Source organism: Salvia hispanica, chromosome 5, assembly GCF_023119035.1.
Source record: "Salvia hispanica cultivar TCC Black 2014 chromosome 5, UniMelb_Shisp_WGS_1.0, whole genome shotgun sequence".
Classification (NCBI taxonomy): Eukaryota; Viridiplantae; Streptophyta; class Magnoliopsida; order Lamiales; family Lamiaceae; genus Salvia; species Salvia hispanica.
The window spans coordinates 1759595-1786635 of NC_062969.1; the positions used below are offsets into that span (position 1 = coordinate 1759595).

Below are 27041 nucleotides of genomic sequence, written 5' to 3' on the forward strand. Positions count from 1 at the left end.
TGATATATGTTCTATCTGATGAAATTATGAGTTATGAGAGTGGTATAGATTTTTGTTGATTTTTATGTATCTCTGTATTGGAAGCTCATAATCTGTATGCGTAGAAAATTAATTTTCATAATTCATACTTTCACTTAATTTTCACTACAGATGGCTTTTCGGCACCCAAATCAGCTTGTACGAGACTTGGTCAACACTACTCGTTATCATCCCCGAGATGTATTTGAGTTTCACTTGAAGTTTGGACGACCTGCACCGACAATGCCCGACTTCCCGGATTTGAGGAGGCGGTTGGACTATGTGGGTGAGATAGCTACCAAGGCGCAGGAGATGCTTGCAGTTCGTTGGGTGACAGGGCATTGCACTATGCCCTGTTTCCATCTTGCTGTGCTCGTGATAAACATACTCGCGGATCTACAAGCTGATTTGAGCAACCCAGACCTGGTCCCAGATGACCTCACGCTAGTATGGTTGAGGTTCCGCGACGCAAGGGCGACCGCTGAAGCCGTCCTCAAAGACATCCAGAGGAAAGCGTGGTGTGTCTCAGGCATTGCTTGGATATTCAAGTTCGTCGTTTACTCTATATTCACCATCCTTATAACTGCTATTTTTAATTGTTGAAACATATTTTGAAAATCTGAAAATTTTTATGCCTTGCCTATACTCTTCTTTCTTTATAGATCTTCTTTGTCCTTCTTCTCTTAGTAACCCTACCCCATGCCTTATCGTCGGAAACACCACAAAGAAGATCGAGCACACCGCCCCCACCATCACCGGCAGCATCGTCATCATCACCATCGCCCCCACCGACGGTGAGGGGAAGAAGCACCCGACCACATTGTTATCGGACATCGCCACCACAGCGAAGATCACGATCGACAGGAAAGCGTGCACGAAATCCACAAATCTCACGCGGTACTTCGCCGCCTCCTCTGTCGGAGCCGTCCACCACCCACAGTTATTAAAATGTCATTGATTTATTTAGTATAGATATTTCTTTCTATCTCTATATGTTATAAATATGAAGAGTTTTGATATGAAACACTTTTAGAATTTTATTTTAATTCATAATTATAGTTTAAAGAATATGTAGGATATTAAGTTGTTATACCAATTTCTAAAATTATAGATGGAAATAAAAAATCATTGTCATTTTATTATAGTATTGAAAAACAGTACTCCATATAGTAGGGGCATATAAGTCCTAAAATAATAACCCAACTCTGTTTCAATAAAAGTACTAGTAGTATACAGAATTTTGGGATAGGTTACATTTTTCTATAAATATATCTTTTTTATTCATAAGTCAAAATAAACGAAGCAAACTATATATATTCTTGAGATTATTATCCTATCATAGTCATAATTTCATAAACTAAACAGACAAACCAATTTGGAAAGGAATTATGAGATTAATTCAAATTCTTAACAAACTAATTAAAAGGTCATTAGTCACAAACAATAGAGAAACTTCTAACAAATTAGTTTGTTTGTTTAGTTTATTTTGTTAGAAGTTTAAAACTTAGATAATGACATTTGAGTGTCATTAATTTTCAGATCCCGAACTCATATAATGACATTTGAGTGGGCAAAACTTATCAAAATCGAAAGGACTAAACTAGAAAAGAACATAGGTCTTCAATTTTGTGAAGAACCGAAAATTTCCACTACCGGTGAAAGTAGGCAACGAAAATTGTAGGTGAATTAAGTCACTAATCTTCTTTCTAATATCTTTTTATATAGAGGTATAATGGCTAGATTAGGGTTCCGTGGAGGTTGGACATGGCCAAACTTGCACTCGTAGCCGGTGAATAAGTTTATATATGTCCTACTATAGGTAAATAAAGTTCACATACTCTATTCATACTTTCACGTATATTCGTACACAATTAATTTTCATGAGTACAGATGGCTTTTCAGCCCACATATCAGCTTGTATGAGAGTTGGTCAACACCACCTCTACTTGCTATCATTCCCGCGACATACTTGAGTTTCACTTAAAATTTGGACGACCTGCACCAACACCGCCTGTCTTCCCGGATTTGAGGAGGCGATAGGACTATGTGGCTGAGCTAGCCCCCAAAGCACAAGAAATGCTTGTTTTTCGTAGGGTAATGGGGCGTTGCACTATGTCTTGTTTCCATCTCGTCGTGCTCATGATCAATATATCGCGGATTTGGACAACCCAGACATCGTCCCATCTGATCTCGCGCCAATCTGGCTGAGGTTCCGCGACGCAAGGGCGACCGCTGAAGCCGTCGTCAATGACATCAAGAGGAAAGCATTTTGTGTCACTGTCATGGGTTGGATATTCGAGTTTTTCGTATATGCCATCATCAGCCTCCTTATATCCGCTGTTGTATTATTAAGCAAGCTGAATTCCCTATTTCCTCTAAAATTCTAAATGTCTAATTGCGTTAAGGGATGTCAATTCAACCTGAAACCCATGGGTCAGCCCGAATACCCCGGTGAAATGAGCGGGTTAGGGCTGTAATTTTATAACCCGAATACAAAACGGGCTAAACGGGTTGGCCCGACGGGTTGCGACTTTTAATTAAAATATATTGAGTTTTACGGACTCTTGTATTTTTGAATTTCATGTGTCACAATCATTAGTCTTTTTCAATCTACATTTTACACTTTTCCACTCAATGTCATATTATCAACTTTCATATTATCAACTTTCAAGTTCCATATCAACTCATTATTCTATCATCTCGTGATCAGTCACTACTGTCTTACTACCACCAACATAAATCAATACAAAATTAAGAATCAACCCATCAAAATTTCAATATATTTATCATTTTAATAATTATTCATGTAAGATATGATTTTTAATTTTCATAAAGAATTAATTATGAACAATGCCAAAATAATGACACGAGCACAAACTTTAATTGAAATTAATTGATTTAATTTTGATTTATCTTCGTTTAGATTGTAGTTGATCGAGAGGGAAGACTTCTCTTCAACTATTATTGAGGAAAAAATTTAAATATTTTATATGATTCTATCACTAAGAAGAAAAAATATCTAAAATTTAAATTCATTTTAGTGAGGAAAATTTGATTATAAGAGATTATTTTCGAAAGCTTTTAGGCTCGAATAGCCCGATGGGTTAGCCCAGAACACAGCGGGTTAGGGTTAGGGTTGAAAATTTATGATCCGGAAAATTCATAACCCGAATAGCCGCACCCAAATAGCCCGGCAACCCGAGTGGGTTGGCCCGAACCCTAACAGGTTAGCCCGATTGACATCCCTATGTGTTAGTATGAAAACCATAATAAGTACTTCAATGATTTTTTATAATATCAAACCGAGCTAGAGTTAACTGTTGCTTTATGGCTGAAGATATTTGAATTGAACTAGTAAATTGATAAAGCTGATTCCGGTTTAGACCGTCTAGACTGATTGCGGTTCAAAAACTATAAGCATCGGTCTAATACCAGATTGATTCGACAAGTGTGATTTAACAAATGCATGTCGATCATATCACTTCCTTCTCTCTCAATTAAGCACAGGTCTAATACCAGATTTATTCGATAGGTGCGATTCAACAAATGCATGACTATCATATCACTTTGTTCTCTCTAAATTAAAATTGGTGAAAATAATCTCTCTTACACTACGTTCCTATGACAACAAAACGACATCAAAACGCCGCCGTTCTATGTTTAAGAAGTTATATTCATGCACGGATTCATTCCAAAACTCACGATTAATAAAAATCAATAGTAAGTCATATTCCAAAACACAAATTTAATAACAATGATTAACCTCGGCTCTAAGATTGAATTAATCAAATAATCAATTAATCCCCAAATTCAAACCCACTCACTCCTTCGACAGAGGAAACCCTACCCCATGCCTTGTCGTCGGATACACTACGAAGAAGATCGAGCACACCGCCCCCACCATCATCGGCAGCATCGTCATCATCACCATCTCCCCCACCGACGGTGACGGGAAGAAGCACCCGGCCACATTCTGATCGGACATCGCCACCACCGCGAAGATCACGATCGACAGGAACGCGTGCACGAAATCCACGAATGTCACGCGGTACTTCGCCGCCTCCTCCGCCGCCAGCCCGCCGGAGCCGTCCACCACCCACAGGCCGCGGAACGTCGCCACGCCGTACCGCACCTTCCCCCTCTCGTCCCTGAAGCTGTCCGTGAAGTTCAGCACGAAGCACGTGACGGCGCAGAACGCCAGCACAGCCGCGGTGGCGCCCTGGCTCGCCTTCGACCGGCATTTCCCCTCGTTCGTCACGATCGGAGAGAGGAATTGGAATGTGAGGACGGATCCGGTGGGGAGGTGGTTGGAGAGGCGCGCCGTCCCCTTGAATGTCTTCCGCACCACCTTCTGCCGCGGCGTCTTCTCCGGCTTCCCCTCCGGCTTCCCCGGTTCTTTGAGCAGCGGAGCTTTTGAATTTTCCATTTTTTTAACGATGAATAAATAATTGTTGGTGCAGACTATATTTTTACTAGAGTTTATATGGAGAACTAAGAAATTTATGTAATACTCCACAAATTCAAAAACTATTGTAAAACATGGTGGATATATATCTACGATAAAATTGACAACTTAAGAAAGATATGACGTCCAATTTAGAAGCCACATATACAATAAAATCTAAACCATTGATGAAAAGCCTCTACCATTTCTACCACACAAGTTAGATTTTATTGAAAAAATATTTTTCTCGTTTCTTTTTGTTTTGTTTATTTTTCTCATTTTCCTTTTTTGCAAATCTATTCGGTTTGAGAAGTCAGTTCTTAGGATATATTTTGGTGCATTTTTCCTATATCTATTATTTTCAAGGTCAGATGTATCATGATTGTATTTATTGCACAATATTATTACAAAATTTGACTCATAGAATGTCTACGTTGTTAATATTTTTTAGCTCTTATAGAAAAAACAAAATTAATTATTATTATTATTATTATTATTATTATTATTATTATTATTATTATTATTATTATTATTATTATTGTTATTGTGGACATGATAGCATTTTGCTTAGAAAAGACACTAATGTCTTAATCGTGGACATTATACTCTTGTCACTACAATTGGGATCCTATGAAAATAAATAGTACTCCACGGTTAAAATATGTCACCACTATTGGTGGAGTAGTACTTTCGATATTAGTAGTGGTCTAGTGGACTTAGAGCATTGGAGTACAAAATTACTAAGGGCATCCACGGTTAAAAAACGGTCCCAAAATTTGTCACATCCAATTTTTTCCTTGTAATATCAATATTTTAAATTTCAGACAAAGCACCTACAATAAGCTCTAAAATTAACAACTTATTTTATCATTCTCTTTTTTCAAGTTTTTGAGTTAGCAAATAAAATAGATTTAAAAACATAATATTAAAAATAGGGGTATTTATAGATAAGATGTATAGTTTTAAAAACCAAAAAAACTTGAAGTCCGTGTATGGCCGGAAATCCCGCCGCAAGCGGCCAATGCCCCCCTCTTCTCCCCTTGCAATAGCGCTCGAAAAACCACTGTACTCGGCCGGCGGTTTTGAAGCACTATTTGGAGGTAAAATTATAAAATGATAAAGAGAAAAATAAATTGACTTGTGTTATTACTGAAGAATGAGATATACCTTAATAAGCCAAACACTTGTAAAAGCAATAGAAGGCGATTAGATTTGGTCGACTATCTAAAATCAATAATTAGAAGGAGTAGTATATATGTAGATGGAGATAGTATATAATGTCATTTCATTTAAGAGTAATTTGCTTTGCGATTTTGTATCAAGCATTTAGATTACGGCAAGTTGTTACTAATCGATTGATGGTATATTAATTTAGTCAAAGTAATTAATAATTATGATTATACGGTGAAAATCAATCAAGACTCAAGAATCGAATATTATTGTTCGGAAGTTTGCGTTGCTTACCGAAATAAGTGTTGTGTTTTATTTATTGAATAATTGAAAACTCACGAGTTTTATTGGACGTACTTTCAAATTTATACTATATAAATATATATTGCATTTCGGTGTTTACAATATTGCATGTTTTGTGTCACGTGACAGCATGAGATTGGATGTACGTTGTAACTTTAAAATTAGTTATTTTTTTAAGTACATCCCATTAAATATTTTATTAATCTACTGCAGGAGGGTAATTATGTAAAAACATAAATTTATTTTGAAAATTAATTAGTATTTTTGAATCGGTTTTAAATGTAAAATACCTAAAAACTCTAATTATATATGTATATAAAATTTAAGTACATTAGTTCAGACAACTATAATGCAAACAGCTATTACAAATACACTTTTTGTTATCATATTAGCATAAATATAACAAAATTTTATTTATGAATTAATAAATGTATGCTCATATATAATTTATTTTCGTTCCTGTATTATTCTTATTTTTGTTTCTTCTTTATTCTTGTGGTTGCCATTAGTTTGTTTGTACGGACGTATAAGCTTCACATTTCCGTTGGTATTTTTATTTGGAGGTATATGGTTTTTAAACTACTCCTATTCAATTGTAAAATTAAATAACCATAGGTGAAAGAGACACATTTCAATTTGATATCAAGATCATGAGTTATATATTCTCCAATTCACGTTATTTACATGGTAAGAATTCATGAGAATCAATCATTCAGTGATGATCTTGATTCCACGTATCCAAAAATATCATGATTTGTTTTATTCATTCAAATTTCATTGGCGGAATTTATTTCATTCAAATTTCATCATAAAACTAATGTAGTACTACAAAAACGAGATTTATAAAATTCTACTACCACTTTATGTAATTCAAGTTACACTCATTTATACTAAATTAATATTAGTAATATCATAAACTTCCACTTAGAATTTTAGCGAATTGCATGCGTTCGGCAATCAAATTGTTATGTGGCATTAAATACTACGTGGAATTAAATGTGTATTATATATCCCTACTTCCAGTTAAGATGACCCATTTCTTTACGCACGTGTTTTAGAAAAATTATACTCCAACATGACTCTAAAACAAGAAAATTAAAAAGTTGTGATGCGAATCATCAACGGAATCTTATCGGCTTCTTAGAACTATTAGGATTTGAGGCGTTATTGAAATCTTCTCGAATGTGCAATCATTGTATGTGGATTTGAGACGGCACTATCATCATGTAGAATATTGTGATGGTTACTAGAACAAGTATGACGAGACCAAATATTGACATGATTATTTTCTTAATCTCAATGTCATCATCCATAATACGAAAAACCTAGACACCGGAAAGATAAACATAGATATTGAGGACAAAAGCAAGATCCAAACTCTCAAATATCAAATAGAATAAAGAATGGAATGTAAGAGCACTCCCAATGGTTTGGGGATAAACTCCCTTATTTCTCCCTAACTCCTGCCACATCAGCGCCACATCAGCACCAAAATTTATCCCCAGTTTTTAGCCAACTTTTAGCCAACCTCTGCAATGGTTTCTCCCTTATTTCTCCCTTATTTCTCCCTAACTCAACATTTCATTTTTACATCATCACTAATTTAATTGTTTTATTTTTATATATAATAAAGCTAGCTTATTTAATTTATAAGATAAAACAAATAATAGTAATAAAGTTCGTTGTATTAAACACGGGTACACATTACAACGAAGAAAATTAAAAAAAAAAAAAAAGTACACGAATGGAAAAAAAAAATCAAAAAAAAAATTCAAAGAAAAAAAAATTCAAGGGCGGTGGGCGCGGTTTCTATTTGCCCGCAATTTTTCGATGATATCGTGTTGTAGTGCTTGATGGGCCTCCTTCTGGTGTATGTCCATGAACGCCTGGAACCGTTCATGTTCGTTGTGCAGTACACCCTGGCGGGCGGACTCGGTTGAGACACCGTGACTCGATGATGCAACACTTGGGTCGTTGATGACGTCGAGGACGCCTTCGTGTTCATCATCGATGATCATGTTATGCATGATGATGCACGCATACATGATATCGGCAATATCCCCCTGGTAGAAAAAGCGCGTCGGGCCCTTTACCAGTGCAAATCGCGATTGGAGCACCCCAAATGCCCTCTCCACATCCTTGCGCGCAAACTCTTGCGCTCGGGCAAAATACCTTCTTCTATCTCCGAGTGGACATCTGATCGTCTTCAGAAACACGGGCCATTGCGGATAGATGCCGTCAGCCAGGTAGTACCCCATGTTATGCACATTGCCATTGGCCGTGAATTCGATGGAGGGGCCTAACCGGTGGCTGCTGCATTCGAGCGATCTCGCTTTGTATGCAGCGGGAGATATAGTTGTTGATTGGGTTGTTGGCGAAACCCGCTACATCCCATCCGGTGGGAGCGGGAGGTACCTCTTCTTCGGAAGAAGAATGTGATATTTCCTCGTCGGACTGAGCACGAGACGATGAATCAGAACTCATTTAATAAAGATGGAGAGAAAAAAGATTGAAAATTTGTGTGAATGAAGTTTGTGGGTGATGAATGGAGGAAGAGGATGAAATATTTATAGGGGTGGAAATTAGAATATGACCGTTGAGGAAAAAAAAAAAATAAAATAAAATTGATCATCGCCGAAAAATCGCCGAACAGCTTCCCACAGTGGCCGGCGATGATCCGGCGATAGCCCGGCGTTAAAACGCCGCTTGGCGTAAAATCGGTAGGATTTTCGCCGAAAAATCGCCGAACTCCTCCCAATGGCCGGCGATAAGTCGGCGATATCCGGCGAAAAATCGCCGGATTTTCGCCGTCGCCATTGGGAGTGCTCTAAGAATACAAATGCGAAACAAGGTGAAATTCTAGGGAAGAATATTGAAGGAGTATTTATAGGCACAACATTTGGAAAATATAACATACTTAAACCTAATCTAGTCTATAAATTAAATTAATATAAGCCCAATTTGCTGATTAATTATAGCTCAACGTCTAAACAAATGAATCTGAAAAGTGTCTTAGCCCAATGAAATTGCCGCTCTCATAGCGATGATTCCGGTTCAAAAATTGCCGGTTCCAACTCCAACGGTTGGTAACCACAATTTAAATCATAAAGAAATTTTGCAAATGCATTTTACATCGAAACCAACAGTTATAGCTTCAATTAAAAACTAACGAATTTTTATCATTTTTTAATAATTTTTCCAAATATCAAACCAAGATAGAAAGTTAACCGTCAAATAACGGTTCAAGATATTTGCATCGGACTAGTAGCACTGAGCCGTTTCCAGTTCGACTTGTCAAAACTAATTACAATTCGAAAATCGTAGCTACTGGTATAATACTAAATTGACAATGTCTCCTATTCATAATGCTAATACCTAACTTAACGAGAGTATATATGAAAAAATATGGTAAATCAATAATAGACTAAATAAAGGATAAATGAGAAATATTATGCTCGTATCAGCCTCTATTCCCGGAATTGAGAAGGAGATTGGAGTATATGACTGAGCTAACAACGGCAGGGACATGATTGCTCTTCGTAGGGAGACGGGTCATTGCACTATACTCTGTTTGCGTCTCGCTGTGATCACCATAAACATACTCTCCGATCTACAGGCAGATTTGGCCAACCCCGTTCAGCTTATGCCAATCTTCAGGAGGCTCCACTTGGCAAGAATGAGAGCTCAAGCCGTCTTGGAAGACATCGGGAGGGAGGCTATTAGAATAAAAATAAATAAAATTGATTCTGTGGTAGAATTATTTGGATATGATACAAGTATGTAGATATTGTATTATGATTATCTAGAATTATGTAGTAGAGTATCTACATATTTTCATAAAATTATCTACATATGGTTATTTAGTAAAATATCTAGATTTTTATAAGAAAAAATCTAGATATAGAATATTAAATAATGAAGTAGAGAATTCTATAATAACCAATGAATGCCTATAAATAGAAGTGAGTTATATCTTTTTAACCAGTTGAGAAATTTGAAAAAGAAAGTGTTTCTTACTTCCCTATATCACAAATCGAGACTCCTAATGAGGGGAAGAAGGGATCTGTCCCACAATAATTATCACTCTATTCCATTTTAGTATGTCCCATAATAATTGTCACACTCATTTTTACCATAAATGGTAAGTAGCTCCCACATTCCACTAACTTACTCACTCACATTTTGTTATAAAATCAATATAAAAGAGTGGGTCCCACATTCCACTAATTTTTTCAACCAACTTTTCTTTATATTTCTTAAAACCCGTGCGACTATTTTTCCCCTTATCGGGACGTAAAATTACCACGTCCGCCCCTTCTGTTTGCCTCCGACGTCGTCCCGAAAACAACGAAAAAAATATTCCGCTCCCTCCGTTACCGGATCCTGGATCCGCCACTGCCCGTGCCCACAATAAGAGTGACAATTATTATAGGAGGGAGAAATATATTATCGTGAAAATGCTATAAAATGGTTTTTCAAATAATCAAAATTAAAGAATAAACTTTTTCCCGTTTCTGTTATATATAGTTACGTACAGTCGCTCACACGAAAATAACACTCAATTTTTAAATGATAGAACATCGGATTATCGATCCAGATTTTTCAATTTTTATACATCTCTTCAATATGTATCGCTCTTAATCTAGATGTGTAGGAATTATTAATTTTCTTCGAAGTTAACTTCTGATTCCAAAATGCTAGTTTTTGGTGGAGGTTCGATAGTTCATTTGCACTGATGTGATTAAGTTTATTCAATCTGAGTTAAGAAAACGCTAGAAATTTTATAATTTTTATGTGCTCTTTTTAGGCAACCTCTTAGCACAATCGCATAGTCTCAGATTTTTCAATTTTTACGCGTGTCTCTTCAAATGTTATTGATTAGTTGGATTTAGACTTTTGTACTTCATCGCGTGATATATGTTCTATGTGATTAAGTTTATTCAATCTGAGTTAAGAAAACGCTAGAAATCTTATAATTTTTATGTGCTCTTTTTAGGCAACCTCTCAGCACAATCTCATAGTCTCAGATTTTTTAATTTTTACGCGTGTCACTTCAAATGTTATTGATTAGTTGGATTTAGACTTTTGTACTTCATCGCGTGATATATGTTCTATCTGATGAAATTATGAGTTATGAGAGTGGTACAGATTTTTGTTGATTTTTATGTATCTCTGTATTGGAAGCTCATAATCTGTATGCGTAGAAAATTAATTTTCATAAATACAGGCTTTTTATGCGTCTCTTATTCTTACTTTCACTTAATTTTCACTTGGTACAGATGGCTTTTCAGCCCACACAGCTCGTATGAGAGTTGGTCAACACCATCTCTACTTGCTATCATTCCCGCGACATACTTGAGTTTCACTTAAAAGTTGGACGACCTGCACCGGCACCGCCTGTGTTCCCGGATTTGAGGAGGCAATAGGACTATGTGGCTGAGCTAGCCCCCAAGGCGCAGGAGATGCTTGCAGTTCGTCGGGTGACAGGGCATTGCACTATGCCCTGTTTCCATCTCGCCGTGCTCGTGATAAACATACTCGCGGATCTGCAAGCTGATTTGAGCAACCCAGACCTGGTCCCAGATGACCTCACGCTAGTATGGCTGAGGTTCCGCGACGCAAGGGCGAACGCTGAAGCCGTCGTCAATGACATCAAGAGGAAAGCGTTTTGTGTCACTGTCATGGGTTGGATATTCAAGTTTTTCGTATACGCCATCATCAGCCTCCTTATATCCGTTGTTGTAGCACACTACATACCACTCACGTCATCCTTCATAGCCGTCATACCTCTTATTCCGTATTTTATCACCGGATTTTGGTTGTGGGTAGATGCTGCGGTCAAGAAGAAGACTGAGCGCTACCACGAAAGCCAAGAGATAGCTATTTGGTGCCTTAAGGCATCTACTATTTTCGAGGAATTCCTACTACAGAACGTCATACCGTTTGATGAGTAGGTGGCATAAGGGAAGGAGAAAGCTAGAAAGGATAAATTTAGTTTTAAACAGTAGTTAACTAGTTTGCTAATTCGGTTGCTTTATTTGTTTTGTTAAGCAACTTGAATTCCCTATTTCCTCCATACTTCTAATCTTTGTTTGATTCCGTTACTATTAGGACCAATGACGGACCCAGAAAATAGTACCCGTGGGGTCGAATACAATGAAAATTTAATATTTAAATAATTATTTAAAAAAACGTTACAATAGCCACAATTTTTGTCCGAGATTTTTTTTGGGATAGTTGATTTATTTGAATATAAAAAGTGACTAATTTTTTAGTACCTAACATTTTTTTTATTAATTCGAAAAAAAAAGTAAAATGAAATGAAATACTAAATAAACTAATAAAATAATAATTTTGAAAATTACTATGTTTAACTAATCCAGTACCAAAACTAATTGAAGCCCTATAATAAAAAATAGGCCAAAAACTTTTGGCCATTTAACCTAACTACCTCCGTCTTCCTTAACTCACCACCATAGAATATTTCAGTCTACTGTCTCACCTCGCCAATCTCTCTCCTCTATTCTTCTCAGTATTGTCCCCCTCTCTTCTTATTTCGGCCGAAGGATTGGATGGATGGGGTCGGGAGTGGATTTGTGATGGGAGGAGGGTCGATTTTGACATTCTCCGGCAGTGCCCGGTGGTCCAGCGGTGGGGTCGGTCGACCCCACTCGACCCCACCTGGGTCCGTCTCTGATTAGGACTGTCAATTTGTGGCACAACACGATAACTCGACACGAACACGCACGAAATTAATGGGTATGTGTCAAAGCTTATTGGGTTTGTGTCGGGTTCGTGTCGTGTTATACGCAAAGAAATATTAATATATTATAATAATTTTATTTTATTTATTTATTTTAAATTTTAAAATTTAAAATTTAATATTAGAAATAATATTAATACACTTATAATATTATTATTATAGTGTCGTTATTGTGTCATGTCATATATATATATATGTATGTGTTGTATCGTGTCGTGTTGACCCGAAGTGGTTCGTGTCGTTAATGAGTTTGTGTCGTGTTTGTGTCTGAGGGTAATGAGTCGTGTTCGTGTTTGGAGTTTTCTTAACGGGTCGTGTTTGTGTTTGTTGTTATCGTGTCGTGTTTGTGTCGACACGATGTCGACACAACACATTTGCCAACCCTAGTTAGATGAAAACCTTACTTACTTTTATCTAGGGATGTCAATTCAACCCGAAACCCGTGGGCCGACCCGAACAACCCGATAATACGAACGGGTTAGGGCTGTAATTTTATTACCCGAATAGAAAACAGGCTAAACGGGTTGGCCCGAATGGGTTGGCGGGTTAGACGGGTTGGCCCGAACGGGTTGCGGGTCGGGTCGATGGGTTGTGAGTTTTAATTATAAAATATCAAGTTTTAGGAATTTTTTTTATTTTTGAATCCTCAATCTTCATTCTAAACAATCATTAGTCTTATTCAATCTTCATTCTACACTTTTCCACTCGATCCCACAATATCAGCTTTCAAGTTCCATCTCAACTCATTATTGCACCGTCCCATCATCTGCCACTAGTGTCTTACCACCACCAAAGCCAATTAAGACAAAATTAAGAACTAACCCATCAAAATCTTAATATATTTATCATTTTAATAATGATTCATGTAACATATGATTTTTAATTTTCATAAAGAATTAGTTACGAATAATGTCATAATAATGACACGAACACAAACTTTAATTTATATTGTAGTTGATCGAGAGGAAAGGCTTCTTTTCAAGTATTATTGAAGAAAACTATGAAAATTTGAAGATTTTATATGATTCTAAACTAAAAAGAAAAAAGTATCTAAAATTTAAAATCATTTTATTGAAATTTTTTTTGATACAAGAGATTATTTTCGAAAGCTTTTAGGCCCGAATAGCCCGATGGGTTGGCCCAAAACCCGACAGGTTAGGGTTGAAAATTTACATCCCGAAAAATCCATAACCCGAATGGCCCGCACCCAAATAGCTCGGCGACCCGAGTGGGCTGGCCCAAACCCAAACGGACTAGCCCGATTGACATCCCTACTTTTATCAAATTTTCTATGTTTAAGAAGTTAATTAACATATGCGGCCAATGATCATGCACGGATTCATTCCAAAACTCACGATTAATATAATTAATACGTAATCATTTTCCAAAACACAAATTAATCGCAACGATTAACCTTTAAGATTGAATTAATCAATTAATTAATTAATCTCCAAAAATCAAATCCCCAAATCCCCAAAATCCAATCCAATCCAATCACTGCCGCGACAGAGGAAACCCTACCCCGTGCCTCTTCGTCGGAAACACCACGAAGAAGATCGCGCACACCGCCCCCACCGTCACCGGCAGCGTCGCCAGCATCTCCATCGCCTCCTCCGACGGCGAGGGGCAGAAGCACCCGGTCACATTCTTATCGAGCATCGCCACCACCGCGAAGATCGCGATCGACAGGAACGCGTGCACGAAATCCACGAATCTCACGCGGTACTTCGCCGCCTCCTCCGCCGCCAGCCCGCCGGCGCCGTCCACCACCCACAGGCCGCGGAGCGTCGCGACGCCGTACCGCACCTTCCCCCGCTCGTCCCTGAAGCTGTCCGTGAAGCTCATCGCGAAGCACGTGGCGGCGCAGAACGCCAGCACGGCGGCGGTGGCGCCCTGGCTCGCGATCGACCGGCATTTTCCCTCGTTCGTCACGATCGGGGAGAGGAATTGGAAGGTGAGGACGGATCCGGTGGGAAGGAGGTTGGAGAGGTGCGCCGTTCCCTTGAACGCCTTCCGCACCACCTTCTGCCGCGGCGTCTTCGCCGGCTTCGCCGCCGCTTCGAGGAGCGGAGCTTCTGAATTTTCCATTAATTTTTTTTTATTGATTTTGGGGATTTGATTTTGATTAATTAATTCCGGTTAAGGTTAATGGTGTGAGAGGAATTAATTAAAATGAGTTTTGTTTGATAAATGGGGTTTAAATGTATATATAGGTTTGGAGGGAGTTAATCTAATTAAAGGACCGTTTCATTAGGGAGTTTAATGCGTTTTCAACCGTCAATAAATTTTATGGAGTTTTATTAATTTATTTATAGTGCTAAATTTTTAGTGTCGATTTTAATTTTGTTGTTTATAGCACTGGTTCATATAGGTGCAATTAATTAGTAGTGTTAATTACATCTATTTTTCAAAATTTTCATATATTATATCTCTATGAGGATAAAAGGAATTAACTGCATAATTTATGGTTATAATATTTATTTAAAAATAATTGTGGAAAGAATAAGTGAATAACGGAGATTTAATTATAATATTAAAACAATCATTAACACAATACCTCTAAATCAACCATCACTCTGGTATGATGGAATGAAATGAGAGTGAAATGGAATGGAGGTTGGAATGGATTGAAGATAGGAATAAAATGTCAATTTTCTTGGATTTTCTTTGCATTTTCATCCATTCACTCAACAATTCCATTATCCAAGCAAATGAATAGAATGAAAATAGGAATCACATTCCATTCTATCACAGCAAGAAGCCCCATTGGTGACAGGGTTTTCAGTCACTGTTTGGGCTTTTCTATGAGAATTAATACAGTTTGAGGCCCAAATAGCTTATTACTTTTTATAGGTCCATACTTAGTTATAAGCAGGCAAATCAAGTTAATTAGGAGTGAGTATCAAAAAAAAGATTGATTCAATCAATTATTGTTATTTAAAAGTTTTTTTATTATTAGTTGTTAATGTAAACTGATTGACACCAATGCCAACACCTAGGCCAATTACACCAATTTTATAGGAAACTTGTATGTGCTTTTGATAAGAAATCGTAACAATAACTGCATTAGTCACTTGGTTTGTTATTATTTCAATAATTTGATCATAATACATAAAACATGGTTTAGCCTATTTTTTTCATAACAACAACAATTTTGATTCACGAGACACACAGCAGTAAATTAACATACGTAAAGGGGCCCGGCCCCAACGACTCCTCAAATCTCGATGGATCAAAGTCGGCCGAGCTCGGATACAAGCTTGAGTCCATGTGTGTTGGAGGCGCTCCAAAATAACGGACATAAATAATTATATCATAATAATAACATATCATATGCAACTATAACTAGTAATGTATACAGAGAATATCATATCATATGGTTTTAGAGAGAGAGAGAGAGAGAGAGAGATAGAGAGAGAGCTTGGGGAAGGGTTTAGTATGGTAGGGTTAAGGGTTTAGTATGGTAGGGTTAAGGGTTTTCCTCTAATTCCAAAATCCTTCATTATCATTTTCCCTTTTTTTAGTATAATTAATTTCATCCAGTCTATTAATTTCCTTTTGTGTTTGGGCTTTGGCCCATTAAAATATTCAAATTGGGCTTCGAATTCTAACGTATTGTAAATATTGGAGTTGGTTTTTATGTTTTACATGTATGAAGATCTGCAAGGGACTAAGACCAACCCGAATTTTATTTTTGGTATAAAAAACTTATTCCCTTCGTCCCTAATATGTAACATCCCGAAAATAGGACTAGCCAAATTTATTTTAAGAAAGAACAAAAAAAAAAATGAAAAAATTATCAAATTGGAGTTCATCGATAAAAACTTTGAAATTATTCATTTATACATGATTCATTTTTTTAGTACTTATATTTTATAGTTATGAAATGCTAAAATTAGTATTAGTACATGTAAGAATAAGTAGAGAGTTAATTACCATGAGATAGGAGTATTAAGGATTTAAAAGAAAGTGATTTTAAAACTATTATAGAATAATAAAAGGAAGTACTTTTTATGGTGTAAATAATTATGTTAAACAAATATTTTATGGAGTTGTCAATAATTTTGTCTCCACAAATGTTGAAAGGATGGAATAATTATATAAATAAGAATATCAAATTTTATTGGTGCCACATGTTAAATAAATAGGCATTAAAATTAAAATAAACTAATAGTTTAATAGTAGTAGTAAGTAACGGATATAGAGAATGGATATAATCTCCCATATATTCTTGTTTTTGGATACAAATTGGAAGAGAAAACAATAGTGATATCTTCTCGAAGTCTTCTTCCAGCTTTTGAGTAGCTGCGATTTATCCCCAACCCACACGAGCCCTTATTTCTTCTTCCTTTCTCTTTAGTCACCATTAGAGGTAAGTTTCAAGCTCAAGGATTTATCCCTTTGTTCGATTATAGCAAAAGACAAGGTAAGAAAATTAACTATCATGTTTATTAGAGCTCTATTGATAAAAATGAAGAAATTAGTTATAGAACTAGTAAGAATTATAAAATTAAATTGAAATTATGGACAAAAATGATGATGTCCGAAAACATGTATAGGATTTATGCTAGGTGGTTTGGTTTCTAAGTTCTTAGCAAAATTAGAAAAGAACTAAGAGTAGGAATCGGCGAGCATGGAAGCTCGTTTATTTTGAGGTAACAATCCCATCACTTCAATAGTCGACGTTATGCTATTTGGTATACATGACTGTATGTGAAGATTATTCACCCTATACGGGTTATTGGCACCCGGACACGGGTTATTGGCAGTTGGCACCTTATATAGGTTATTGGCACCCTTATACAAGTTATCGACACTCTATATGGGTTATCGTCACCCCATGTGGGTTATTGGCACCCTCATATGGGTCATGGTTAGTAGATTGACCAAGTACTTACTATTGAGATCGGACAATATGGTTGTTGATGGTAAATTAAAGTACATGTTGAAAATTATTACTACGACATATTGTTTTTATTTGAATTTGGAATTAATGGTGAATATAGTGCAGGTGGCTAAGTTCTGGATTCCTTTAGTTGTTTTGTCTGCCTCAACACTGCGTGCGCTATGTGTGATCACTTATCATTTTTTGGTTATAAATCTAATTTTTTCAGACTAGAGAATATATGTATCTAACTTTTGTATATTAGATTTAGCTACATTGTAAATTATCTAAAAACATATGATTTTGCTACTTCCAGAATTAGACTTAATGTGTTTTGCTATGAATATTTTTATGATATGCTCGTTAAAATGGATTTTAAATTTATCGGGTTTTACGGTATCAGAATTGTGACGTCTCTTACCCGGGCGGTCAGCGATCGGGCAGGGGGTGTTACATTAATTCGTCACCATTTGACCCGGCACACAGATTTTAAGAAATGTAATAGAAAGTGGGTTGAAAAAGTTGGTGACATGTGGATCCTACTTTTATATATTAGTTTTATAATAAAATGTGAGTGTGAATGGGTTAGTGGAATATATGATCCACTACTAAAAATGGTAAAAGTGAAAAGTGACAAAGTTTTAGGGACGAAGGGAGTATTCAATTAAACTGTAAATTTAAATTCATTTTTACGTTTTTCTACAGAACAACACCGAATGTGTATTATAGCTACTGCAAATTTTTGTGAGACATGGTATATACTAAAAAAAAACGGTGTAAATTTTGAGTTCGGTATAAATGGTTGAAGTAAAAGTATTTTTAAGTGTGATAGTATATACTTAAAAATAAAATTGAGTTTAGTGTAAATGGTTGACATATAGTTTAAGAATGCATTATTTCATTTCATTTCATTTTTTTTGTTATTTGGCTAGGGAAATCGCTAGCGAACTCTACTATTCTCTGTGTCGATTTGTCCACGCCAATTGAATAAAAAATATTCTAAGATAGAAGATCTCATGCGTACATTTCACTTAGTTGAGGCCTGAGGGTAACAGCTTTCTTAGATAAAACATATATTCATATATTAAGATATTAACATGTGGTGGGGTGTCAGTTTGTCACAAATGCCATGTTATGCCAGTTGTGAATGTGCTAATTGTTCGTATCATTTTTATTTTGATATATAGAATGAATTAAACATACATATAACGTGTAAAATACTGGTAGTAGGTAGGCAACTTGGACTATTATATTATTATTAGTTGTCAGTGTAAACTGATTGACATCAAACCAACAACTAGGATAATTATACCAATTTTATACTTAAACTGTACTAGTCACTTGTTTGTTACCATTTCAATAGTTTTATCATAACTTATAAAATATGGTTAGCCAATTTTTTTTATAACAACAATTTTGATTTTCTGGAGACATACATCAGTAAACTTATGAATGATAGACAAATTTCAAGACATTACATAAAATTAAAATTAAAATTAAAATTAAAAGTTCTAACACAACAGTTATTACTAAACCCAATTGCAAAATAAAACCCCATCATGATTTCCAACAGAAAATACTTCAACTAGTTGTGCGGTTGAAGACGAACAGGAAGACCTTGGAGAGGTGTGGGCATTGGATCACATGAAATTTTCTCATCAGGATACACAAGCTTCCACCTATATCTCTTCACCAAATTGTGCATTAGTAGAAGAAATTCCAGCCTAGCAAACTCTTTCCCGGTGCACATCCTCGGCCCCCCGCCAAATGGCACAAACGTGAAGGGAGCCGGTCCCGATGACTCCTCAAATCTCGATGGATCAAAGTCGGCCGAGCTCGGGAACAAGCCTGAGTCCATGTGTGTGTTGGAGGCGCTCCAAAACAACTAACATAAATATCAATCATATTACATATCATATTATATCATATTAGATGTAACTATAACTAGTAATGTATACCGAGTGTTTATTACTATACCTTCCAGCCCTTGGGGATGTGGTAGCCCCCGTAGCTTATGTCAGTCAAGGCTTCTCTAAAACTACCATTGATGGGCGGAGTAAGCCTCAACGATTCACACGCAACGCTCCAAGTGTACTTCATCTTCTGTAGGTCCTCCCATTGAACGAACTCGCCTATGCCCTCGTGCTCTGTGATCATCGTCATCAATATCAACAATCATTATTTATTATAAAATTAATAAAGTAAGAAAGATGGGTTGGTAAGGATATATACCTTTGAAAACCTTTTCATAAATATCAGGGCGTTCGGCGAGACACTTGATAATCATGGTGATGGTGACACTAGTGGTGTCGTGTCCCGCGAAAAGCAACAAGAGAATATTGTTGACAATCACGGAATTGGTCATATACTTGCCCCTCTCATCCGGAGTGGTAATCAGGTGGTTAAGAAGGTCTAGTTTCTGCTCGGAACTAGACCTCCTCGCTCTCACTATCTTGAGCAATTCATCCTTGATCGCATGCGCAGCTAACTTTCCTCTCCAAAATCTCGTCCCAGGAAAATTTAACGGAAACGAGATTACCCCTGCAAGTAAAATATTAAACATAGACGCTAGCTTCTCGATATGCTCCTCGTCCTCGAGCCCCATGAAAAGCCGACACGCAAGCCCAAACGTGTACCGCTTGATCGTCGGGAACACTTTGACCTCATCTTTACCTGCTCAGTGCAAAAAGAATAAAATACACTCCACGAGATAACAATAATAAAAAAAAATAAAAATAAAAATAAAAAGAGAATAAAATAAGAGAAACTAAATAAGACCTTCCCAGTGAGTTTTGATATGTTGCTGACAGACCATGTCCATACTCTTGATGTAGAGCTTCGAGAAGGCATCGGGGGTCAAGAACAACGCGATCATCTTCCTCATGAGCATCGCCTCGTCTCCCGTGCTCGTGGCCAAGCACGGCCCAAGCAGCTTCCTCACGGAGCCCGGCCACCACACGGTCACCGCCTTGCTCTCGTTGCTAAACAAGAACTTGTTTCCGGCAGCTCCGCACATGAACACCGTATTCTCGCCCATTAGGCTACTCTTGAAAACTTGAGAGTCGTATTTCTTCACCCTCCTCCGCACAAACTCCTCCGGCTCGCCATTGACCGAGGCGCGGAAGAACTCGAGCGACTCGCCGACGAGCGGCCAGCCGAGGCTGCCAGGGGGATTCTTGACCTTCTAATCATCGCAAAAATTGTGGAGATTAGAAGAGTTGCAATGGTGAAAAACATAATTGCATCCATTTTTGTTAGTGTCAGTGTTTGTGTTTGTGATTGACTTGGTTACAGCATTAACAACTACTCCCTCCATCCCCCAAATATCGTTCACTTTGACTCGATACGAGTTTTAAGAAATATAATGAAAATTGAGTTGAAAAAGTTAGTGGAATATGGGTCCTACTTTTATATATTAGTTTTATAATAAAATGCGAATAGGAATGAGTTAGTGAAATATGAGGTCCATTACAACAAATGGTTTAAAATGAAATGAGACAAATTTTGTGAGTCTGATAGAAATAGAAAAATGGGACAAACTTTCAGGAACGAAGGAAGTAATGCTTTTTAATTGATTTTGTCGTTTTAGTCACATTAGTGATGCCAGTTTGTAATGGTGCAGCCGTGATCAATGCTGATTTCTAATCTATAAATATATAAAAGCAAAATTTCAAAGAATGCATTTTCCCGCCCAGTTTCATAGAAAATTATTCACTATATTAAAAAATTTCAATAGCATATATTATGGTATATTAACCCATGATTGATATGAGATATATTATAAAGAATTATTAAATCAGTCAAATCACACTTATATATATCCAATGGCTATAATGAAAATTCTCTTAAAGATTATTCTTATGTTGCATAAAATAAGACCATATGATCTCTCCCTTTATTTATTGACTAATATGATTATGCCATTTGTTACACTACAAAAAACAGTTGGTTTACCAGCGAAAATTAGTAGCAGATTTAGTATGTTGCTATTAGTAGCGGATTGGCGGCGGAATGTCCACTAGTAATTTTACAAGCGGAATTTGCAGCAAATTTATGGTGGATTTTGATGCCTCGATCACGTGTCATAATTAGCAACGTATATAGCAACGGATTGATGGTCACCGATAAATAGCAACAAACAAATGTCGTTGGTAAAAAATTACCAACAATATTGTAGCGGAATGATATTCACTAGTAAGTAGCAACAGACAAATTTCGTTGGCAATAAATTACCAACAAAATTGTAGCGGACTAATGTTTACTGGTAAGTAGCAACAGAGAAATGTCGTTGGCAATAAATTACCAACAGATTAGCAACGACAAAAGGTTTGCGATTAATCAACAACGGAAAAATGTCGCTGGTAATAAATTACCAACGAAATTACAACGAACAAATTTCACTGGTAAATAGCAACGAATAAATGTCGTTGGTAATATATTACCAACAGATTAGCAGCTACGAATGGTCTGCTACTAAATAACAACATAAAAGATGTCGCTGGTAATAAATTACTAACGAATTAGCAACGAAAAATGGTCCACATGTAATTATCAACGGACAAATACCGCTGGCAATAAATTATCAGAAGAATTGTAGTGGATCTTGGTTACCAAAAGTACTAGCAGAGAATGGTCCGTGGGAAGGTCAACAACGAAAAAAATTCGTTTGTGATATTTTCTCTTTCATGAAGAAATAAAAAGGTATGTACAAATCCAAACTCAAATTTGGAGCCGGATGTCGATATTTATCATAACAAAAAATTGCAAAATATTAGTAATGAATAATAACTCTAAAATCTAGTCTACGGTAGAAATCAATCATTTATAACAAAACGCAAGGACTAAGAAGTATGACAAAAAGGAACAAAAGCAGATTATGTATAATCAATCGCATCAAGAAAAACTAATATCGAGCAATTTGTTATACCTATTATGAAAAGTTTGATAAACATTCAGTATGAGTGAAACGCAAATTTAGTACCGGGACATTGCTACTGTCGCTAGGGGTGGGTCGATACGATATATCGTATAAAAAACGTTGTATCGTGTTTCGTATCGAAAATATCGATATGAAAGAATTTCATATCGTTATCGTATCGAAAGTTTCGATATATCGAACTTTCGAAATGGATAATATCAATATCGTTATCGTATCGATATTTCGATATATCGTAAGATCGATACGATATATCGAAATATCGTTATCGTATCGAATACCTATATATCGAAAAATATAATTTCAAAACTGAAAAATAACACAAAAACTAATAAAACTTCAACACAATAAAATAAATAGTGTTCTTATTAGGGTTTCATATATATTTTCTAAATATATGAATGAATTAAATGGATTTATATATATTTATAATTTTAAACTTCAATATGTATTGAATTTCAATACGTTTCGATATATTCGATATAAAACGATATATCGCGATACAAAGAAATTCATATCGTTATCGTATCGGAAACTTACGATACGATACCGTATCGTATCGATAATTACGATATACCAAAAATTCGATAATTTTTCGATATTTTTCAATACGATACGAGCGATATATCATTTTTTCAGTATTTTTCCCCAGCCCTAACTGTCGCTAATGAAATTTATATTATGAAATCTATTATTCTCTTCTTCCGTCATTTAGAGTTCATTTCTTGGCGGTACGGATTTTAAGTAATGTTAAGAAAAGTGGGTAAAAAAAGTTAGTTGAATATTAGTTCCACTTGTATATACTATTAGTTATAAATGAAATGTGAGTGAAATGAGTTAGTAGGTCTTGACCCTATTATCTTAATTCATAGTGATCAATAGTATAAATTGTAAATATAGAGATTTTTTATTTATATTACTCCAAACATTTACACCAAACTCAAACCCATTTTCAATATATATCACATTAAACAATAAATTTATGCCAACCATTATCACAAAATCCAAAAGAATATTTCATATTCACCTACTTTACTTTTTCAATCTTACCTACATATTTTATCTAAATTACACATTAACCCCCCAATATTTATCAATAATTTATTTACTTATAGTATTAAATCATGTTATATTTAATCACATATTATTAAAAAAATAATTAATACTACTAATAATTTATTTAAGACTTATTGTAAAATGAATTTAAAATATTAGAAATATGTGCCTAACTTAAAAAAAGTATGCGCCCACTGCCCATAATATTAGTTAAATAGTAGTATAAAAAAGTTTAAATTACGCCAATCTCCAAAATAAATATGCGAATCTCCAATCAAATTAATTCACATGGCTTTACCTTATTTACTGAAATTATCAGCCCAAAGCCCATTTGACACCTACAAATAAAAACCTAAAAAAAGGGGGCGCCACCACTTCTTCTTTACATAGCGTTTCTGGGTCATCTTCTTCAACAAACAAGTTCTTCCTTCTCCATAAATCAGGTATATCTTCTTCCTCTATTCGAAAATCTTATTTAGTTAGGTCAATATCCCACAATAGGTCAAGTCGAATAGCACATAATTCTTCACTGTACAGAATTCTACTCAATCCCGCCGCCGCCACCACTTCCTCTCTGCTGCCGTTGCTGCCGCCACCCCTCACCAGTTTCCATCGACCTGCTGAACCTATCAGTGATTGTGTATGAATCGTTCATGGCAGAACATATGAAGTGAAGACTATAAAAGAGATGATCGACTAATACATGCCCCAACAGTCCTAGCACTCGAGTAACTCTACTGCTCAATCTGGTCGGGATGATTTTGCAGAATTAGGAGATTGACATCAATTTTTTTATTTATAGACTTATAATTTAAACTCAGAACGGTTTTAAACTTCATATTTTTTTGAAAAAATACATTTGTAGTTTAACCGTTACCCTTCTTTTTTTTGTCTACAGATTGATGTTTATTTATTTGATAATTTGTTGGTTTGTTGTAAGCAATTTGTTATAATTGGATCAACAAGCAAATAATTGAAATGTGTAACTTGAACTTAATAGCGAAATACCAATCGATGATGTTTTTAAAAAATACTTACATTAGGGGCAAATTGAGCTTGCTGCTGATTTGTTGCTAATAGTTAGTAACGAACTGAGTATGTTACAAAAGTTTTCCATGGTTTTAGTGCCGACAATTTTAGGGAGGATTAAGTGTGTTGTTAATCCGTTGGTAAAAAATTATAACGGACTAAGTTTGTTGCTAAAGTGTTTGATCCCTTTTTGATGCCAACATTTTAGGAGCGGATTTGGTGCATTGCTAATCCGCTACTAACAATTAGTAACATGCTAGGTCCGCTATTAAAGTTTATGATCTCTTTTTGATGCCAAAAGTTTAGTGGAAGATTTAGGACGTTGCTAATCCGTTGCTAATAGTTACTAATGAACTGAGTTTGTTGCTAAAGTTTTTGATCTGTTTTTTATTCCAACAATTATCAACGAAGTCATTATGTTGCTAGTTCGTTACTAAAATAATAGTAGCACAATTTAGTCGTTGCTAAAATTTAGCAGCAAACGATTTAGTAGCGGTGTAGATCTGTTGTTAATCCGCTGCTAACCAGTTTTAGCAGCGGAATTATGACTATTAGCAACAAAATTTTCCGCTAGTAAATAGACTTTTTTTTGTAGTGTTACAATATAATTGGTCAATAAACTTTAATTAATATTAAAATATATTTTATATATTAAATGAAATATTTATATAAATTATACTAAAATTCATATTTTTTATCCTCTATAAATAGAGATCACATTTGCTATAGATTTATTCAAAAAAAATTCTCTATTTTTCTCAATATATAATCTTTCTTGTATTTTATAATTTCTCATTTTTTTCAATTTATTCACCATGGTGACTCAGCTTATTTTAACACGAGAAATACCCGCAAGTGTACGGGGCTATCGTAGTATAGGCAAGTCAAGGGTATCGTATCCACAGAGACTAATCAAGTGCTTAAGTACCTCGAATCAAGATCATTCGCTATTTAGACAACCTAAGATTAGGTTTTTGTATTTAAATCCTAAGAACAATGAATCAAAACAAAGTAAATAAAATGAAGATGAGTGAATTGAAGAGAAAGTGGAGAAAGAGTAGAGCTTTGGGATCCAACTACAAGGTTATAGTCTTGATTAATCTCACTAAACCTCTAAATCAATCTTCGAGTTATGTCGACTGGGGTCTCAAGAGTTACTAAGCTATCACGAAGGTAGGATCATGCCTTCTCTTGAATGCACATGACCTGTAGGTTGCATAATAGGCCCAAAGTCTCCTTATAGTGTAAGCACACAACTCCAAAAGGCTCCTAAGATTTATATCCTCACACAAAACCTCACTCCTCTCAGATGATATTGATTAAGGTGCCGTCCACTCCCAAATCACACATTTGTTAATCAACTCTCGTATATTGTAACAATGTAAAGATGCATTCAAACGGGTAGCTAATCCAATGAATGTAAAGGTGCGGAAATGACAAAATAACTACATGAGCCAAGCATAACATTCAAAGGTCGATTCACCTATTTGTGTCTCTAGGATTATTAAGAAAGTCGCTACCATAGGATAAGCCCTCTCTCGAGTGCACCTACCCAGTTGATTAGATTCTAACTATCAAAGTCTCCTTCCAATAGATTAGATTCTAATTCCTTAAGTTCCTAAGACTCAAACCCTCACAAAGGGTCCCCTCTCTCGAGTGTAGATAAACCTTTGTGTTGTACTCGTTACTTTTACCACGTAAAACTAGCTATCTCTCGATTAATCTAGTTAGACGGACATAGTTCTAATGTTGGCCAAAAAAAAGAACAATAAAAGCACGAGAACAAGCAAAATAACCACAAGAGCTAGGCGAAGGTTCAATTCAATTAAATCAAAACATATTCAAAGTAATCTTCACCCAAAGCTCCACAAATGTATCTAGCTACTCATGTTTACAAGAATCCCACAAAATAATCGGTAGAAAACATGGAAAACACAAGTAAATTGATACTAAATGCCCCAGAGATGAATTGGGGGTTGATAATCCTTCGTCTTGATGGTTGAACTCTTCGCCCTTCTCTTGCTCTTGGACGAAAATTGGTGTATTGGGATGTTCGGAGGCGGATCAGAGAGTGAGAGGCGGTAGCTGTCGAAAAATCCCTTAACCCTAGCCTTTTTTCTTTTTTTTCTTTTCTCAAAAATCGTATTTTCTGCAATATAATTCGCCAAAACAGTGCACCTGGCCGCGTGAATTAATACACTATAAATTCACCCGGCCGCGTGAAGATTTTCGACCCCGTTCTGACTTCTTTCAGCGCAGATTTTCGGTACCCGGCCGGGTGAATTTACAGTGTAATAATTCACCCGGCCGCGTGAAAGTTTCTGGACATCGCAATGTTCTTGTAATGGCCATAACTTCTTCTTCTAAACTCCGATTGAGGCGTGCGAGATATCAATGCGAAGCTCTTTAAAAGACAAAGAGATTGATATAAATTAGT

At 36.0% G+C, this 27041-nt stretch overlaps 4 protein-coding genes across 4 annotated transcripts; all 4 read right to left on the reverse strand.

Moving 5' to 3' along the window:
• Window positions 1-3707: 3707 nt before the first annotated feature.
• Window positions 3708-4544, reverse strand: LOC125190772 (protein DMP7-like). The gene has a single exon (XM_048088169.1). The coding sequence runs from the start codon at window positions 4442-4444 to the stop codon at window positions 3839-3841; it is 606 nt and encodes a 201-aa protein (XP_047944126.1). The 5' UTR covers window positions 4445-4544; the 3' UTR covers window positions 3708-3838.
• A 3178-nt stretch (window positions 4545-7722) lies between these two features.
• Window positions 7723-8193, reverse strand: LOC125188223. The gene has a single exon (XM_048084985.1). The coding sequence runs from the start codon at window positions 8191-8193 to the stop codon at window positions 7723-7725; it is 471 nt and encodes a 156-aa protein (XP_047940942.1).
• A 5847-nt stretch (window positions 8194-14040) lies between these two features.
• LOC125191257 (protein DMP7-like) lies at window positions 14041-14917 on the reverse strand. Its single transcript, XM_048088772.1, has one exon. It carries the CDS (start codon window positions 14784-14786, stop codon window positions 14193-14195), a length of 594 nt encoding a protein of 197 aa, XP_047944729.1. The 5' UTR covers window positions 14787-14917; the 3' UTR covers window positions 14041-14192.
• Window positions 14918-19034: 4117 nt separating this feature from the next.
• On the reverse strand, window positions 19035-20788 carry LOC125191313 (beta-amyrin 28-monooxygenase-like). Its single transcript, XM_048088837.1, has 4 exons — window positions 20362-20788; window positions 19816-20256; window positions 19561-19730; window positions 19035-19468 (listed from the first exon to the last, which is right to left on the reverse strand). The coding sequence occupies exons 1-4, from the start codon at window positions 20618-20620 to the stop codon at window positions 19169-19171; spliced, it is 1170 nt and encodes a 389-aa protein (XP_047944794.1). The 5' UTR covers window positions 20621-20788; the 3' UTR covers window positions 19035-19168.
• Window positions 20789-27041: the final 6253 nt, after the last annotated feature.

Bases quoted from the DNA above. Each gene is read 5' to 3' on its own strand.
- LOC125190772 (XM_048088169.1), bottom strand. From the start codon at position 4,444: ATGGAAAATTCAAAAGCTCCGCTGCTCAAAGAACCGGGGAAGCCGGAG.
- LOC125191257 (XM_048088772.1), bottom strand. From the start codon at position 14,786: ATGGAAAATTCAGAAGCTCCGCTCCTCGAAGCGGCGGCGAAGCCGGCG.
- LOC125191313 (XM_048088837.1), bottom strand. From the start codon at position 20,620: ATGGGCGAGAATACGGTGTTCATGTGCGGAGCTGCCGGAAACAAGTTC. The intron at 19,731-19,815 runs GTATATATCCTT...CGATGATCACAG, and splicing joins TTATGAAAAGGTTTTCAAAG to AGCACGAGGGCATAGGCGAG. The intron at 19,469-19,560 runs GTATAGTAATAA...TATTTATGTTAG, and splicing joins ACATCCCCAAGGGCTGGAAG to TTGTTTTGGAGCGCCTCCAA.
- LOC125188223 (XM_048084985.1), bottom strand. From the start codon at position 8,193: ATGGGGTACTACCTGGCTGACGGCATCTATCCGCAATGGCCCGTGTTT.